General features: G+C 42.6%; 1 protein-coding gene across 14 annotated transcripts in view; it reads right to left on the bottom strand.

Annotated features, from left to right (window-relative positions):
- Positions 1-19,478, bottom strand: part of Tacc2 (transforming acidic coiled-coil containing protein 2) — a 204,824-nt gene that overhangs the window by 167,836 nt on the left and 17,510 nt on the right. For 12 of the 14 annotated variants that reach the window (XM_023561546.2, XM_023561550.2, XM_023561554.2 and 9 more), the window contains exons 2-3: positions 15,333-15,411; positions 7,863-7,922 (exon numbers count right to left, since the gene is read on the bottom strand). In XM_023561546.2, the coding sequence (XP_023417314.1) occupies positions 7,863-7,922; positions 15,333-15,365 (93 nt within the window). In that variant the 5' untranslated portion in view covers positions 15,366-15,411. Of the gene's footprint in view, positions 1-283; positions 426-7,862; positions 7,923-15,332; positions 15,412-19,478 lie in introns of those variants that run through there. The other 2 variants (XM_023561549.2, XM_023561556.2) reach the window with 2 other exon arrangements.

The raw sequence follows: 19,478 nt of genomic DNA, 5'->3' as shown, positions 1-19,478 counted from the left end.
CACCTTCAAATAGCAGCAGGCTGGAAAAACCATCAGCAACCCTCACATGATGAATGACTGCCCAGTTGCTTCTTCAAATCTTTCTTTTGCTGCTACTACTTTGGTAAACAAACAGTCTTCCCTGACTTGAATACCCCAGAGCCTAGGGCTCTATTCTTTTACAAGCTCTAATCCTTTAAAGCAACATTTAAATAGTCACAGCAAATTTCCAGTCGTGAAAAATTCCTCTGTCAAGAGCTAAAGCACTCACCCTTTAAAATTAGTTTTCAATGACTTTACTTACCTCTTACATGGGCTCCATTTCTCTGACCCTGTCAGTCAAAATTAATGAAAGCCTGCTTCATTAGCATGGCTAACTCAAGACCAAAGTGTCTACCCACACTGCCCACTCTTTGACTGAGGACTCCCACTCTTGGGAGCAGTGTGAGGGCAGGGGAATGCTGGGAAGTAGACCAAAGGTCATTCCTATGGCACCAGGAGTCAGATTTCAGAAGCAACTGCCAGGCTGCCAAATATGGAGGATGAACACATGTGCTTTGCTGCAGCCAGAAGGCAGCCCCTCTTCCCTGTCAAGGGAAGGCATCTGTCACACGAGTTCTGCTAAGTCATCCCTGACCTGTTTTCACCCCCAGGGTGAACAGGAAAGACTGAAGTGACTCTGCGACACAGCCATAATGCTGGCCAAGGGGACCGCCCGCCCTTGTGAGGCCCACAAGGGAGGAAGAGTGAACGAATGGGGCCTCACTCTTCCCTAAACGAGTGTTTTCTGACTTGATGCAGTGTGATACACGGAAGGAAATGAACAAGCTTTGGAGTCAGAGTGAGCTGAGTTTTTTTCCTTCTTTAAAAGATGGTGGTGTATGTCTGCAATCGCAGCATTCTGGGAGACTGAGTTAAGAAGATCACAAGTTTGAGCCCAGTCTGGGCACCTTAGAGACTTAGTGAGATCCTACCCTCAAAACAAACGAAAGAAAAACAAAAACAAAGAAAGAAAAAAAAAAAAAAGAAGGTAAAAGGGTTGGGAATCTGGCTCAGTAGCTCATAGCTCAGTGCTGGGTTCGATTCCTAACACTGGGGAAGGCAGAAGATGGAGAAAATAACAAGATGGCGTCAGCAGCGGGATTCCAATGACCACGCCTCACATATAAGGCCTGACCGCCTTCTGAGCAGGCAGTGGAGGAAGAGGTGTGGTATGGGCTGGTATCTGTTAGAGAACCAGAGGGAACGTCTCCCTATGACCTAGCTGCACTGTCTTTGCAACTTTTTTGTAAGTATATAAATATTCTAAGTAAAAAGTTTAATTAAAACAAGCTATAAATTCCATTCTCGTGGAACATAAAGTCTAGATAATGAATGAGTAATATACATTCAATAAATGTCTGCCTTTCCTTGCTCAAAAGCGTTTAGGTCACAAGTGGTGGGCATTACCCTAAAAGTCCCAGGAACCTCAAAGATGCAAGAGTTGACACAATGACTGCTTTAGTCAGCAGGGGAAAGGGATATTTTTGAGACTTCAAAACCATGCCCAGTACTGAGGTCCTGCGTGCATTTAATGTGTTAGAAGCAGTGTGTTTTAAGGAGGGGTGGATAAAGGATAAAGTGAGCAAACCCAAATCCTTGTGCTGAATCAGCTTTGCCAACTCGAGATGCTTCTCTCAAGCTTGCAAAATGGGCACCACAGTCCATGTCCTTCCCATGTGAGTAGCTGGCAACGATAGGTGGCATGGAACCATGCATGTGGGAGGGAGAGCCTATTCAGGGAGCTGTGTGGTCAGGGAAGCTGGCAATGTGTTACCATGTTTCCTTGGGTCGACTTGAAAAACTACCGAAAAACTTACTTGTTTATTTTGGTCCACAAGAATTCCTGTGTCCATGGGGTCTCAGGTTACAGCAGCATGAGGCTTCACTCAAAAATAAAGGGGCAAGAGGGGGCTAGGGATTTAGTTCAGAGGAGTAAGCACCTGCTTGGCAAGTGCAAGATCATGAGTTCGATCCCAGATACCAAAAAAGAGGGGGCTGGCAGAACCTGAATACAGTGTTTTTATAACTGAAAATTTACCACCAAGATTAGCTGTGAGCCTTTGGGTTCTATATCTAAAGGGCCATAATCATGTTATCTATAAAAGGAATTCATAATCACAGGCTGTTTTGAGGGTTAAATAAAATAATATTTGTGTGTCATTTAGCATATGACTAGATCACAGTAGACATCACATATGCTAGTGATTATTACTGTTTTTATTAGAAGGACAGATTTAAAAGTCATTAACTGAGACCTCTGGTGGCTTTCTCAGCTTAGAGCCAGTTAATCAGTCTTGAAAAGAGCCAGTCTGTTTGTGCCCATTAGTGACTGTGCCCATGACAATCAGCCCTGCCTCTAGGCCAGGGGATCTTTGGCACTCAGCTGTGGAAGCAGATAAGCCCCATTAGAGAAGCTCTCCATTGTTATGTATGGAATCTGTGGTAATATTCTTTTCTCAATTCCTTTCCCATGAAATACAGTTAAATCATCCAAAGTCCACATACTGCCGGGAGAGTATTAGAAAATGCTTGTTCCAGCATGTTATGGTTTATACCTAGATGTGCCCCCTACCAAAGCCTCATGCACTTGTTGATGGGGCTTTGAGGAGGTTGCTGGATTATGGGGCAGGATAGCTGAATTGCTGGTGGGAGATAGGACCTGGTAAGGAAAGATGACTTGCTGTAGGCTTGACCTGGAAGATTATATTTTCCTTCTCCGTTCTTCTCCTAAAGCTGTTCACTTCCTATCTGCCATGTCTCGAGCAGCATTCCTTCACCATGTCCTGTGCCGCCATGCCATACTGGCTTGGAGCTATTGGACAATGGACTGAAACCTCTACAAAGTGTGAGCCAAAATAAATCTCTCCTCCTTTAAGTTGTGGGTGTCAGGTATTGTGTCTTAGGGACAAGGAAGGTGACTAAGAAACACTAGTCTACGGTTCTGGGTTCCACAGAACTGAAGAAGGCACCTTTTTGCTCCATTCAGCACAGACATTTGTAGCTGTCAGTGGCACATATGCATACTTATGGACTGTTTATCTGTGAAGCAAAATAATAACAAGAAAAGGTTGACCTCAGTCTGGCAGAAACGAGTTCCATCACCTTTCCAAAGGTGACCAGACCCCAAGGACAGGTTATATGGCACAGATTTTCCTCCCATCCTGGTCCTTTATTTCTTAGATGCCAAAGAATTTGCTCCAGAGCCCATAGTGCTGAAGCATCCCCAGGAACTAACCTCAGTCCCTGGCTGCTTCATGTATACTGAGCCAAGACCTGAAGAGATGTGATTGGGAGAGGGTAGAGAAAGCACACACACCAAGCTGGCTCTAGAGCCTTCTGAGCTTGATGACCACCTGCTCACTGTCAGATTGGAATGCAAACAACGGCCAACAGGGGAGAAGTTCAGCCAGGCCTTTGCACCTGTCTTGTTGCTTCATCACGTTGACTACTGTTTCCAAAGTCACAAATCATATTTTCTGAAACTCTAGCTACAGAATTGTAGCTAGAGTGGAATTGTTTGAAAGGAGTGATTTTAAAAGTTAGGTCATTATAATAATAGGTCTGAATGTCTTTCTCTGGCTCTCTACTCCTTCAGAGTCATACACCAGGATCATGACAGCCTCATGGCCCAGGTGAAGTCTAGAAAGTGGCTGCCTGGGCAGGTTCGGTCATTGCTCTTCCTTCTGGAATCTGTGTAATGAGAGCTCATGTGCCTTTTCTGGGCTCCCAGAACTGAATAACTACCATACTCACTTTCATGACTTGGGACCACAAGCTGGCAAGGCCCTTGTCTTACCATGGAGGCTTTCATGCCAGTCATCATGCCTGAGGCCTAGGAAGGATGTAAGGCAAAGGCTATGCTTGAGCCAGCTCCATCGCCACCTCTGTTCCAAGGAAGGACTTATACAAGTCAGCATCTGACACCCAAGGGTGGTGCAGGCTCACCTAGCACAACATTCAGCATTCCACTGGCCTCATAGCCTTGGTTACACACACAACTTTCTGTTCCTTTCCAACTAGTATGTGTGCAGGAAGGCAAGTGCCCAGGGAGGAAGGGCCAGGAGTGGATGTGCTGTATCTAAGGAGGTCCAGTGCTATCAGCCTGATGCCTGCCAGAAGGTCGGAGTGAGTCGGTCATGGCAGGGAAACAGCAGGAGCAATAAGCAGGATTCAGAGTGAAGTAAAAGCAGCTGCAGGGGTCTGATTTGAGGTCCAGAGGCCTCATCCCACTGAAAGGAAATACCCACAAATTGATAGATCAGGCTTTAGTGTAGAGTAGGAATTTTTCTCTGTCAGTGGCTTCTCTTCCCTTGGAATGCAGAATGGAAACTAAATCCATATTGCTAAATTCCAGGCTAAATAGTATTCATGCTGATGAAAGAAAAATAAAACAACCATGCCTGGTCAGCAGGATCCAAAAGTTGAACTACTGTGATCTTATTAAACTTGACCTCTTGGATAAGAGAAAACACTCAGTAATTGATTCAACAGTTTAGTTGTTACCAATAAATTTCAAAAGCAAATGCAATTCACATAATTTGTTGGCCCACTGCCAAGAGGCTCAAAGAAGATGCTGATGCCTCCACTTCCTTTAGTGACTGTGTGAAGGTCCTGCCACCAGGCACCTATTGCTCCCCTCCAAGTCCCAGGTCGCTGCATGCACCTCTGTGTCATCTTACCTATTCTCCATCCCCACATCTTTCTCTGCCCTCAGACCAGAGGGCAGAGAATCCTCCCCTTCCTCAAATATCTCAGGACCGTCACAGAACAGACCATTGACCTTCCCACCTTGCCTAACTCCTGAGTCAACCCCCAAAACCCACTATCTTGCAATTCTGCCAAGGGCTAGCTGACTTTTTCCCCACAGTCACAGAATGACAGGCTTGACAATAGCTACAGAATTTATTGCTCCTTAATGTTACTTCTGAGCCATTTTGTCTCTCCTCCTCTGAAAAGCCAGAGCAACTTTCATGCCCTGATGCCACAAAGAGCACCCCCTTTCCTCCTCCCACAGGGATGTACTGCACCCCCAGGCACACGCCTCTGGTTTCCTAGGCATCTTGCTCTTTATTATCCCAGGTCCTCTGCATCCATCCAGAATAGTGAGCCATGGAACTGTACACTCAAAGATGGTGAACAAGTAAATTTTGTTATTCATTAACACAATAAAAAAAAGATAAAAAGAAATAACCCTGTTTGAGTAGGAATATTATGGACTGTTTACTTGCTGACTGGTTTATTTTCAGTTTTTCCTTATAGAAAAGGGAAAATACATTAGGGCAGGCCATGACTGAATCATTTTACCACTAGAAGAGAGCCTGGTAAACAAGACATTTCATAAGCTCTTTTTTAATTAATTAAATTAATGTCAACTGCTACAAGAATAAAAACTGCACATGTTGAAGAGTGTATTAGTCACCTTCCTGTCACTGGGACAATACTGGACAGCAAAGCGAAGCAGGGGTTTATTTTTAGCTCATATTTCCAGAAGGTTTAACTCATGGTTGCTTGGTTGGCTCCAAGGCAGGAACGGCACAGCAGAAGATCGGGATGGTGGAAAGCCACTTACTCTATGCAACCAGAAAGTGGAGAGAGACAAGGGAGGAGCATGGGCACGTTCACACCCAAGTGACTCAGCTTTCCTACCAGGCTCTACCTTCAAATAGCTCGTTCAGCTATAAAGTCATCAACAGACAAATCAACTGATGAGTGCAGTATCCCCATGACCCATTCTGCTTCCAAAAGTCCCACGTCTGAACATGTGAGACTTTGGGGGACATTTTATCTAAACCAGAACCATGGAGTACCACGTGATGTTTTAACATACACATATATTGTGTAATACTTAGGTAAGAGTAACCATATCTATCTTCTCAAACATTTATCATTTCTTTATAATGAAAACATTTAAAATCCTTTCTTGGGGCTGGAGGTTTAGCTCAGCGGCATAAACACCTGCCTTGCAAGCAGGCAGTCATGAGTTGGATCCCCGGTACCGATAAAAAGGAAAAAGACAAAAAAAAAACTCCTTTCTTCCAGATTTTTGAGGTATACGGTATGTTACCTATAACTTGGAGCTTCTTATTTCCAGCTGTAACTACCACTTGTTGACCACCTTTATCCCTTTCTGGCCCATGCCCCCACCCTCTGGTAACCACCTTTTTATTCTTAACCTGTATGAGATCAAGTCTTTTAGTTCTCCCGTATGAATGAGATGTGTGGTGCTTTTCTTTCTGTCCCTGGTTTATTTTATTTAACATAAAGATCTCCACTTCCATCTGTACTGAATAAAAAACACTGTGTTTACTTGTTGGCTTGTTATTTGTTCATGCACTTGCCCCGGCTCCCCACTAGGTGTAAATTCTCTGAGGCAGGAACCTTGTTTGTTTTGTTGTTTTGTTCCTCTATGGATCCCTAGCATCTAAATGAACTCCTGCCACTTGGCAGGGAAAACAAACTGAACAGCTCCTGGCAGGGAGTTTGTAACTGAGCTTTTGAGTTCTGTTTCAAAGTGCTGAGCCAGACCACAGTGCTCCTCCCATGGTAGAGGCATCTTTAGGAGCCCTGGACTAAAGGCCTCCAAACTGGCTATTTGTCCCTAACCTCTCACTGATTGATAGCAGTGGACAATTGCTTTGTCCTTCTTACCGACCAGATAAAACTGAAAAATGATCGGAGGGGAACAGATGGGGGCTTATTTCCCACTCTAACTGCCAAACATTTTCTCCCAAAGCCTTACCACCTAAGGCCACATAAGGCAAGCTGCACTGATGGGTAATGGGTGAGCTGGTGGTCTAGATTCTCTCCTCTCAATTTCCCCTTGATCCTGAGCTCATCCTTGAAGCAATGCTGGAAGCTCCAGGATTCTCCAGAACAGTTTGAAAACCACCAGCATGGCCATTCTTTCTGACCCTCTGGAGACCAGAGTTCTGTGACCTGGGATGATTATTCTTCTGAGCCTCCTTCTTTGACTGTAAAATGAGGGTAATCCCCTGGGCCTGTCCACCTCATGGGATCCTGAGGAGGGCCAGATAAAGCCACAGGTATATAAAAGCTTCAACACGCTCTCTGCAAATAGCTATGTTGTTTCACAACATTAAATGTCTTTGTTGGTATATGTAGAAAACACACTAACCTGGCAGCCACTTTCAGGTGTAGAACAGCTCTTTCTTAAAGCAAAGAGCATTTATGTGGAGGACTGACACACCTGAACAGGTATGACGGGGATTTCACAGCAGGCCTGGGAGAAGCTGGGTACTTTCCTGCCTCCCCCACCCCTACTCACAGGCACATTCTGCCCTCCACATCCTCTGCAGGAAAACCCGCTGTGAAATGGAGGCACAGCTCCTTCATTCCTTCCCTCCAGCCTCAAGCACAGTAAAAATTGAACTCAGCTAAGTGCGTTATTGGATAATGACACCAATTGCTAATTCTAAATGTATTTTTTTTTTATGACAAATCAGTCATAAAAACAGTGGTGGCAAAGCCACCACCCCATTCCAATCCAGAACAAAGAAAATCACAACATCAGAGTCTGGAAGGATTAGTTCCGGCTCCCAGCATCTGCCTTCCATTCCGTTAACAGCATAAGCCTGATTCAGCATCTCACAGCGCATCAACCAAGCCAGTTCTTGGGTACACACACCAAAATGTTATTTCTAAAAAGCTAAACATGTATAGTTCATTTCTACTGTGTTTTTCAATTTACTGGGAGTACATGGGAATAAGTAACAGAGAAGAAGGAAGAGAAAACCTAAATATTCAAGCACACGTGTCACACCACATGCTTCATCTGTCTAGATGCTGGGGAGGCACCATGCAGAGCAGCACATGCCCCATACCTGCAGAGGCTCGGGGTTTGGAGGCCACAGGATGACGTTATGCAAGCTAGCATCCTCCTGCTGAAAACAAAGTGGTCTCATTGTCAGCAAAAGCACGGAAACAGGTACCCCACAGGACCGCTGGTTTCTATTCCCACCCTGAACCCATGCGACGTACTCCTGCCTTGCCTGTGACCACCCACGTGAAATCAAAGAAAGGAGAGGAAGCTGTGGCATGAAGATGTTTAAACATGGTAAGGGTTAGGTCCGGGTGGGCTAATTCTCCATCCTTTGCCTGGGTGACATGATTGGTCTGTGATGCTTAGTCCTTATTCTACACACAGAATATTCATTCAGGCTCACATCTGTCTTTCCAAGAGTTCTCTTGTAAACAGGATCAAGGGACCCCAAGTGCATCTTCACAGATGGGAAGCCTCCAGAGATGAATGGGAGCCTGAGTGGAAGAGGGGCACACGTGGAGGCAGAGAAACCAGTTTGGAAGTGTCAGCAATGATCCAGGTGTGGGACAGAGAGGGTAAGGGGGAAAAATGTGAGACAGGATAACTGAAAGGATCTGTGTTGCCTCTTTGTCTTTTGAGAAAATGCTCCAAGCTATGCTGATGCACGATGATCAAGCTGGGCCTACCTGTGCCCCCCAGGGTGATAGTCTGCAGTTTGGGCTGACTATGAGAGAGAGGATCCTTTAGGCTGGGCACAATGACTGATCACAGAAAGAAGGTCAGGTGGCACAATCAGGGAAGGTCTGATTCCATGCTGGGTGGTGGCAATGGGGCTGGACTATCTGAAAGAAACATGGGAGGGCAGAGCTGCCAGAGGTATCATTTCCTTTTCCCAGTCTGATGACATCCCTAAATACTCAAGAATTTCAGAGAAAAACAGAGCAAGTTCCAGAGAGCTGTTGTGTCATCTTTTGAGTCTCTGGACTTGGTCTGCACTGGGGATAAAGCTTGTAGTCTTCTCAGTGCTTTAAGTCAAAAACCCCTTTCTCTGCTTAGAGTCATTGGAGACAGGCCCCTGTCTCTTGCAAACCCCAAAAGCCCTAGTTATCCTAAAAATCAGGAAGTCTAGAGGGCCAGCCATTCATTAATTGATTAATAGACAAGGAGGTAGCGGTTGGGCAAAGTTAGGAGTGATCTCCAGCTTTCGGTCTTGGATGGCCAGGAGTAGGGTCAGGAGAGAAGCTGAGTTAGGTTTGAGGAACTTGGCTAGCTGCGGGTGATTCAAGTAAAGATATCCAGGAGATGTGGAAAGACAGCCTGAAACATGCTCCATAGGGTCGGCAGCCAAACATTCCAGCACTTCATTCCTATTTGCTTTTCTATGGAAAGCAAACTTTGTTCCAGTCCTGGAATCCTAAAGGCAATCCCTTAAAGTCCTGGGGGCTCATGCCTGGCTGAGTTTGGAAATGTGAAACTTGCAAAGCTGGGGAAGCATCTCCTGACCACTCCAGTAGGACAGAAACTGAGGAGGGAGGATGGGTTTGAGAGCTGGTGGGACGTGCAAAGTGAGGGAAGAGATAATGAACAAGTATGGGATGAGGGCCTTTAAATCCCTAGAGCTTTTGGACTTTCTGATTAGTAAAGCTTTGAAGCATTAAAATAGTACTTGTTTGCAAAGATGGGTGAGATGGGCCCTCATGCTCGGTAAGAGAAGTTTAGTTGATACCACCTTTCTGGCAAGCATTTTGGCAGCATAAGAGCAAAAGCCTTTCAAAAGTTCTTACCCTTTTCTTGAAGCAATTCCATTTCTATGAGTCTATGCTAGCTAAACAATAAGCATTCCATTCTGGGCAAGGTGGTTAAGTAAAGATAGTGTGGAGAAAAAGGTAAGCCATCCTAAACCATGCTATTATTTGTGTTGAAATTCATCTCAGGTCAGGGAAGCGAACCCACTAACTACCCTCAGGAGTTCTGTTAAAGCAGTCAAGGCAAATGTTCCACTAAAGCAGGGGTCCTCAGCCTGGACACTGCTGATGTTGTGTTCTGGGTAACTCTTTGCAATGTGAGACTATTCTGTGGATTCTGCAATATTTTGCAGCAGATCTGACTTCTGGGTATGAGATGCCACTAGTACTTCAAATCTGCTGTGCTAACCAAAATTATCTCTCGACATTGCCAAACACCCCCTGGAGGACAGACACCCTTGGGTCAGAATCACTGCTCTATCCTGTTTGTAGCTAACAGTGACCTGCAAGGAGTTTGGTGTCCACACAGATCCATGAGGCCTCAAGGAAAAAGTTGAAGCTGAACTTCTTGGTTTGTTAATGAGGAAGAATAAAGGCTAGGGAGAGCTCTCGATTGATCGGACGCCTTCCTGTGCTCAAGCACAAGATGAAGCTTTCTTTCCAGGGGAGACCCAAAAGGGGCATCTGAGCCAGCTCCACCTCGCAGGTACATTTTTGGTCCATGTAAGGTTTAAAAATAATAGGGCTGAGGATTTAGCTCAGCGGTATAAGTGCCTGCCTTGCAAGCAGGCAGTCATGAGTTCGATCCCTAGTACTGATAAAAAGGAAAAAGACAAAAAAAAAAAAAAAATAGTTGCCAGTATTTTCTAAATGGAAGTTTTCTCTTGCACAACTTTCTAGAAAATAGGGGAAAGCACTTTCAACTCATTGTGTGGGGTTACTATTACCTCAATACCAAAACCGGACCAAAATGAAAACCACAGAACAATATTTATTATGACTTTAGATACAAGATCCTGCAGCAAAATATTAACAAACACATTCCAGAAACATATCAAAGTAACTATTTATCATGACCAAGGGAAAACCACTCCAGATGTGCAAGGTGGGTTAAACATTTGAACCAGTACAATTGAGTCAGTCAGTATAACTGGTCACTGTAATTCAAGATACTGTCAGATCTAAGAAGAAAGATACTGTGATTATATCAATTGGTGCACAGAAAGCATTTGACAAAATTCAACACCTAAGCAAGCCAGGCGTGGTGGCTCACACCTGTAATCCCAGCACTTGGGAGGCTGAGGCAGGAGGATTGTTGTGAGTTCGAGACCAGCCTGGGCTACAAAGTGAGCCCAAGACCAGCCTGAACTGCACAGTGAGACCCCGTCTCAAAAAGACAAAAAAAAAAAAAAAAAAAAGTCATAAGCAACCTACAATAAAGAGAAACTTTAACTTGATAAGAAGTATTCCTTTAAAAAAAATAACCTTTGCAGCTAATATTTTGCTTAATAATGAAAGGCTGAATGTTTTATCTTAAGACTGGGAGTGAGGTAAGAATATCCACTCTCACACTCTTAATTAGCACAGCACTGGGAGTTCTTGTCAGTGTAATAGTGAAAAAAAGAAAAGGAATAGAAATCATACAGAATGGAAAGAAAAGAAAAAGAAAATTATACCTGTTTGCAAATAACAACATTCCATACATAGAAAACCCCAAAGGATCAACAACTAAAAAACCACTTGGAGCTAATAACTGAGTTCATAAATGCTGTACAATACAATACAGATGTAAAATTCAGTTGCACTAATTATATGCATAAAACTACAAATATGACCGCATTTATAGTCACTCCAAAGAAAAGGTAACATTTAGGTGTAACTTTAAACAAGACATATATGGGATCTGTTTAGTTAGGACCCCAAAATGGTGAGGATGAATAAACTAAGGATGACCTCCATAAATGGAGAGACATATCATCTGCTCATGGGTTGCAAAATTCAGTATAAGAAAGAAAGAAATTCTCCTCAAATTGATCTATCAATTTAATGTAGCTCCTCTCCAGTTTCAGCAGGTTTGTGGTAGATACAGATTTATTCTAACATTTCTACAGAGAAACTATGGATTTTGGAGTAGCTAAAACAATTTTGAAGAGCCAGGCATTGTGGTGCAAGCCTATTATTCCAGCACTTGGGGCTGAAGCAGGAGGATCATTGTGAGTTTGAGACCAACCTGGGCTACAAAGTGAGCTCAAAGCGAGCCAGAACTGCATAGTGAGACTCTGTCTCAAAAAGACAAAAATAAAAAATGTTCAGCTGGGCATGTTACAGACTTTGACTCTATCTCAAAAAAAATAAAGGAGTCAGAGGAAGATGTGGGATGCATCTCAGCACTGAAAGAGAGACAGAGACAGAGACAGAGACTCTGCCTGACTTTATGATGCACTATATAACAGTAGTAATGATGACATTTAATGCAGTAGAACAGAGAACCCAGATAAGTCCACACAAATATGTCTAATTTTCAAAAACAATATACCTAATTTTTCACAAAAATGTAAATGCAATTCAATGGAGAAATAATTTTTCAACAAATAGAGTAGAGAGATAAACATTAATGAATAAAATACTGAAAAGTGAACCTCAAGCTCAAAAGAATGATACCATAAACCACACACTGGAGAACAATATTTGCAAAAGATAATATCTAAAAGAGGACCACCATCCAATATCCAGAAATCTCTTAAAACTCAGCAGTAAGAATGCCAATAACCTTAACACACACCTCACCAGAGGAGATATACAGGGGGTTAGTAGTAAGAAAAGCTGCTCTTTGCCATCAAGAAATGCACATTAAAGTAACAGTGGGGCATTGCTAAAAACTTATGAGAAATTCCAAAATCCAGAACACTGGCAACACTACATGCTGGTGAATATGTGTAAGAATAAGAATTTTCGCTGACTGGTGGTGGAATGTAACATGGTAAAGCTACTTTGGCAGCAGTTTGGCAGGTTCTTACACAATTAAATACACCCTTAGCATAGGATTCAGCCATCACACTCCTTGGTGTCTCCCCAAAGGAGTTCATATCTAGGTAAACACAAAAATGTGCACGTGGATTTTTATGGCAAGCCTTATTCAAAATTTGGAAGCAACCAAGGTGTTGCTTGGTGGACTTACTGTTTTCAGTAGAAAAGTAAGGTGTGGTATGTCAAGACAAATAAAAAATATAAAAAGGGCCAGGGATGTAACTCAGTTCAAAGGCTCTGAATCAAATCGCCAGTAAAACACACACACACACACACACACACACACACACACACACACACTTGGTCTGTAAAGAACCCATTAAATGGATGAATGATAATTATGAGAGAAAATTATTTGCAAACCACAATCTGACAAAGAACTACTCTATACTATATAAAGAACTCTAAAAACTCAACATTAAAACAATAATAACAACCCAGCTAGAAATTAGGCAAAAGAGGCTGGGCATGGTGGTGTACATCAGTGAGCTCAGCACTCAGGAGGCTGAAGTGGGAGGCTTGCTGAGAGTTTGAGGCCAGTCCAGGCTACAAAGTGAGCTCAAGGTTTGCCTGAACTGCAAAGTGAAACCCTGTCTCCAAATAAATAAATAATAGAAGTATAAGATCTGAACACGTATTTCACCAGAGACTAGTTTCCTATTATCCGTAAGGGATACATTCTAATATCTCCAGTAGATGCTTAAAACCTTGCATAGTGCCAAATCCTGTTTTTACTATACTTTTTGCATACATACTTTAATAAAGATTCACTTAAAAATCAGGCACAGTAAGAGATTAATAGCAATAACTAATAATAAATTATAACAATCATATTTTATAAAAGCCCACAGCCTGCACTCAAAATTAAATACAACTTGGGGGTGTAGTTTAGTAAGAAGGCCTAGGTTAAATACCCATGTACTACATATACATATATATATATATATATATATATATATATATATATAAATGTGTATATTTAATACATTCAGGCCACAGTTAATGGTGGGTAACTGAAACTTCAGAAACAGAGATCACAGATAAGGGGAACTATTATCTACAGATGACAAGCACACAAAAGTTTTTCTGCATCACTATTCATCAATGAAATGCAAATTAAAACCCTACAGAGTGGTACCAGCAAGTAGTGACAACACCAAATGATAGCCAGGATGCCAGGGAAAATGGATCACTCCTACTGTTGGTGAGAACAGAAAACAGTACAGTGACTAGAAATAGTTTGGGAGTCCTTTATAAAATTAAATAAGCAATCAGCATTTGACTCAGCCATTGCAATCTTGGGTGTTTATTTTAGAGAAATGAAAAAATCTACTCACATACACGAAAAAACTACAAAAGCATTCACAAAATAGCCAAAAACTAGAGACAGCCCAAGTGTGCTTGAATGGGTGGATGATACGATGAGTTATATGGAACACCATGCTGTGGAATACTATTCAGCAATGAAAAGAATGAAGTATGGCTATGTACAACAACTTGTGTGAATCATGCAGAGTGAAAAAAAAGCTAATCTTAATAGGCTGCACTCTGTATAATTCTACTTTGTAATATTGTTGAAATGACAATATTATAGAAACAGACCAGACGAGTAGTTGCTCAAGGTAGGGATAAGGAACGCAAGATGAGAGGGAGGACAAGGGGCCTCTGTTTGCTGATGCAAATGCTCCATCATCTTGACTATTTGACACTGTTGGATAGTTTTGTGAGACAGGGAAACTAGATAAAGGGAACACTTGTTCTCTCTGTATTATTTTCTTAAATCGTATATAACCTATCATTGCTTTTAATTTAAAAGTTTATTTTTGAAACATCTAAGGTTTCATAGAAAAATACGGGTTTTCACTTCTTTTGAAGAAACGGGAAAATTCTATAACACGGACCATTTTCTTAATGGCAGCCATCAGCTGCCCCTTTACCGTGGTATCCCCTCTCCTATCGGCTCACACCCACAATTACTGCTGCTTGCCTGCCCCTAAAGCCCCTGCGGTTTGCCAGCTTTTCTTCTGACAATTCCTATTTTTCTGATTGAGAAAAGATTACAGGAGGGGAAAACAGAGAAAAATCAGTTGCACAAGGCTGGCTTTCAGATTCAACGTTCACATTCAAAGGAGTCAACACCATTAATCCAAAATTTCCAATCTATGTGAAATAAAAGGGAAAATATCTCCTTGATTTGGTTATGTTATTTTTCATACTATATTATTATTAGCAAATTGAAGATGGATAATAACGAAATTTGAATATATTTTATCATCTCAGACTTACGCACAAATAAGCAATTAAAGTCTACTCTTCAATTCTGAAAATCTTGCCCAACTTGAGAATAACACTTTAGGTTAATCTCTCAGCACTGATAGCATTTAAAATCACTTTTCATTTTATATCTGGGAGGAATATGGAAAAAAGTTTTTATTTCAGCCTCTTCTGCTGAATCTGTTAAAGTTGATGAGTAGAGAAAGTCTGGAGAAAATGCGCCAAGTACTCATTATGCCCATTTTAAAAGCACAGAATAAAAAAGAAGAAATAGTGTTCAAAGTTTATGAAAATAGGAAAATCCTCAAAGAATTCTGAAAAGGCAATCCCGAGACATCTGCCTACATGCCTGCTTGGATCTGGCATAAGCTCTGTCTTGCGCTTGCTTCTCTCTGGGCAGAGACATGATGCTGGGGAGGGAAGGACATAGTCTAGCTCAGTTAAGACAGCTGTGCAGTTCCAGGGAGAAGCTTCTTGACACCCACCTGGTGGTCCAAGGTGCTGCTCTCGTTGCCCATGGTGAGCCAGGATGCCCAGGGTCCCTCAGAATTTTGTCAGAGGCCCCTGGAAGAGATGGAAGGGTGTAAACATCTGTAACATGGAAGAAACTCTGAGGCTTTCTCTGTCTGCTCGTCTCCCTAAACTCAAAAGCCAGATGATGGCAAATGTTTATCTCTGCAGCCTCATCATGGAAAATTACTTTTGAAGGTTTTTCCTTCGCAAAATGCCACCCAGACTTCTTTCCCAACGAGGGCTGGTGTTCTCATTCCCCACGTTGGGTTGGCAGACATTTCAGAAAGGCAAGTTTGTTCCTGAGGCTGAGTTAGGGCCAGTGGGAGTTTAAGGAGCACTGCTCGTCGTTTCTAATTGTGTTCAGTTGGGAAGTCAGGGTGGCTGGTTTCTTACTGTTGGTGACAGTAGGACTCGGCGCCAAAGATTAGGAAGCGTGAAATTTACTTCTCTTCAATAACATATGGTTTTCATAGTTTTTACTCTAAATGCTTGCTTCAGCAAATCAGTTTCACTTCTGCACATGTTCCTATGGAAGCAGAATGGTTTTCCTGCTGAGGAAGATACCTGGTTGGGGCCAGACAAGGAATGGATAATCCTGTCAATCCCGTCAATCCTGTCAGGCTGCTGAAGCAACTGGTATTGTTTCATGGGTCTCACTCGGTGATGTTTTATTAACTATTATCATAATTAGGGCATTTTCTCACGTCACTCAAGGAGATGCATGACCGTTTCGCTGACATCATGCACCTGAGATCATGAGACCCTAAAGCAAGCAGGACTGAGATGTTACCTCCTCTGTTTCTAGATGGAGTGGTTCATTTATAAAACTTGAAACATTGAATATTTCAGAGCTGGGGACTTAGAGATTGTCACTACAGTAGGGAAAGTGAGGCTAGAGAAGTTAAGGAACCTGCCAAGGATCCAGCTTTTGGAGACCAAAATCTAGAAATAGATCTCTGTCTCTGCCTCTGTCTGTCTGTCTGTCTCTCCCTGCACCTGGGATAACGGGTATTGAACCCAGAGCCTTGCGTGTGCTAGGCAAGTGCTCTACCAGCCTGCCTCCTGCCTTTAATTCAAGATTTGTTCCACAGAAATGGAGCTTTCATCACAGTATTTCTTCAGAAAACTTGTACTTATTTATTCAACCAACATTAATGGAGTAACTAGCACATGCTAAGTGTGCTGAATAATCACTAAAAAATAAAATATAATTATTGTGAGTGGTCCCAATTAAAATGCCTCCAACCAGAGAACACTGTAAATAATGTCACCTCTGCATTCAATTCTTTTATTCATAACTCCTTAACTGAAAGAATACTATCCATTTCCTATGAACACACATGTAATCTCATACAAAACTGATCACTCTTTTTTCTGTTCATCTGGAAGATGTCAGATGATAAGGAAATAATGTTGAGTCTGCACACATTTGTAATCACAGCTACTTGTGCATAATCACAGCCAAAATAAAATAAAAAATTTTAAAAAGGCTGCAGCTATAGCTCAGTGGTAGAGCACTTCCCTGGTATGCACAAGGCTCTAAGTTCAATCACCATTATCACCTCCCAAGAAAGAATGTTGAGTGTTACCATCAGTATACCTGTGTCAGTTATTAAATTCTGATATTCATTCAACAAATAAACTCAATAATTTTGTTAAAAAGCAAGGCATCTTAGTTTTTTAAGCAAACAGCAAAACTGCTCTGGTAAAGTATAAATTTCAGATCCACAAAAAAAGGTCTGGGTGCATCTGGAACTTTCTCCCAGCGTCTCTGCAACTCTCACTGCCCAGATCAGAAAGGAAGGTGCCCGCAAGTCTGCCATCTGCTTACCTTTGAGGATAATCTGAACTTTCGAAACTGCAGCCCAGGGAAAATGTGCTCTCCATTAATTAAGACTTTCTCCTCATGCTCCAGAAACATATGAGGTCTAAGCCAATGGCCTTGAACCACCTCAACCAGTTGGACAAACAGTCTGACTCCACACTGGCATGGGCACAAACCAGCTGTGCTTCATACCTTAGCTGTGGACTGCTGAGATTATACAAGCTTTCCCAAGCCTGCCCACATGGAATCTGCTTTTCCAGCCCATCCCTCCAGAGGCCTTTGCACAGAGGATTTTCCCCTGTTATTACATCATCAGGGCTCCTTTTAGAAAAGGCTTATCCTTACTAACACAGCTCCTGCCGTTTGATTGGCTGCACCTGACTCCAGGACTGCCCTGGGCCAGGAGCACCGTGGCAAAAATCACAGGCTTGCCTTTATGTAACAGTACAGACAACAAACTCTCATTCTAGAAAACAGCGAAAGGCTCATTGAGCTTCTTGTATGCACCTGAGAAAATTTTATGGAAAGACAAAGAAAACTTGTGAAACTCCAATGACGTGACAGTCTGGTATTTGTTAGTGTGTGCAGAATGTATTCACCAGGGTGTGGCTGGCGTGCCAGTGACTGAAGTCATCAAAAGCAGCAGGCATGTCTAGATCGCTGATAGGAGATCTGCCTGCCCACTGGGTAGAGGAGGCCTTGTGGATTTGTAGGTATACACCCAAAGAACCCTCCCGCTCAGTCACTTTGCACCTCCAGGATTGTGTGTGTGTGTGTGTGTGTGTGTGTGTGTGTGTGTGTGTTACAGCACCAGAACTTTTCATTTCATCAAAATCTTCTGCAGAGGCCCATTTGCTGTCACTCAGGAAAACAAAACAGCATTTCACCAAAGGCTCTCTGGAGACCAGGTATCTTACTTAGCTTCTTGGAGGTATTTAGGAAATGCTAGATGAGGAGGAGGAGCTCAGTGACCCACTTAGGGTTGGTTCATTGGAGTAGAAGTACACATGCTTTGAGGGATAAGTGGTTAAACACAACACAGTCTAGACACAAAATGAATTACTCATCCATAAAAAGGAATGGACCGCTGGTATATGCACCGACTCCAATGAACCTCAAAAGCATTATGTAAGTGAAAAAAGCCAGATCATGCATTATGTGATTACATTTATATGAAAAACTAGAATAGGCAAATCCACAGAGACAGAAACCAGATTGGTGGTTGCCAGAGGCTGTGAGGGGAAAAGTAAGTGTTTAATCAGTGCAGAGTTTGATTTTTTGGTGATGGAAGTGTTTTAGATTTAGACAGAAATGAAGTTTATATAACGCTGTGAGTATGCTAAATTCTACTCAATTGCTCACTTGAAAGTGGTTGTTTTTATGTTAGATGAATGCCCTCTTGATTTTCACAAGTATGTTTCACATCTTGGAGTTCTGCATAAGCTAGTTTGCAAAAAGAATCTCACTACTAAGAGAAAAATTTGTAAGTATTTCTTTTTGAGTTCGTCAACATGAGATTTCAATACAGTTAAGGTCCGGAAGGATGAGAAACAAGAATGCTGGCTTCTACCCTCTAATAATCACAGGAGAATTTTTTAAATACAGAAAATCTTATTAAGCAAATCATCTTGGATGGCCCAGTTGGGAATGAAGAGGCAAGTCTTCAAAAGGTGGACAGAACATAGTAAGAGCCCTGAATAAGAGAGAGGAAGAACTGGGGGTTTGCTTCAGAGGAGAGGAAACGGCAGTGTGCCAGGCCCTCCCAGAGGAAGATGGGAACGCTGAGGTGGGAGTGACCGTGCTGCTTCCAGTTCCCGGTTGTGTACATTTCTGTGACCAAATTCCCTCCACAAGCCAACCTCCCAGGCAACTCTGCGGTGGATACAAATGCCTCCAGTGACTGGGGTTTATAGGAGAATATGGGTGGAGTAAGAGAGCCAAGCTCCAAGGCTGGGTCTGTTCTGAGTAGACTTTCTGTTTACTCAGGTTGCCAAAACAACTACTCAGTCTGCGTGGCTAGAATAACAGGCATTTATTTCCCCACAGTTCTGGCGGCTGGAGGTCCTCGATGAAGGTGTCAGCAGGTCTGGTTCCTCCTCAGACCTCAGACTCTCTCTCTCTCTCTCTCTCTCTCTCTCTCTCTCTCTCTCTCTCTTCTGTGTGTGTGTGTTTATGTGTGTGTGTGTATCTGTATCTGTGTCCTAATCTCTTCTTATAGCACATCAGTCATACTGGATTAGGGCCCACCCATTAGGACTCTCTACCTATAAATACAGTTACACTCTAAAGTCCC

Source organism: Cavia porcellus, unplaced genomic scaffold (genome assembly GCF_034190915.1).
Source record: "Cavia porcellus strain 051 isolate PalLab524CR breed Dunkin Hartley unplaced genomic scaffold, mCavPor4.1 scaffold_2, whole genome shotgun sequence".
In the NCBI taxonomy this organism is placed as follows: Eukaryota; Metazoa; Chordata; class Mammalia; order Rodentia; family Caviidae; genus Cavia; species Cavia porcellus.
Note: the sequence above shows the minus strand (reverse complement) of the source record. Positions and strands in the feature narration are given on the sequence as shown.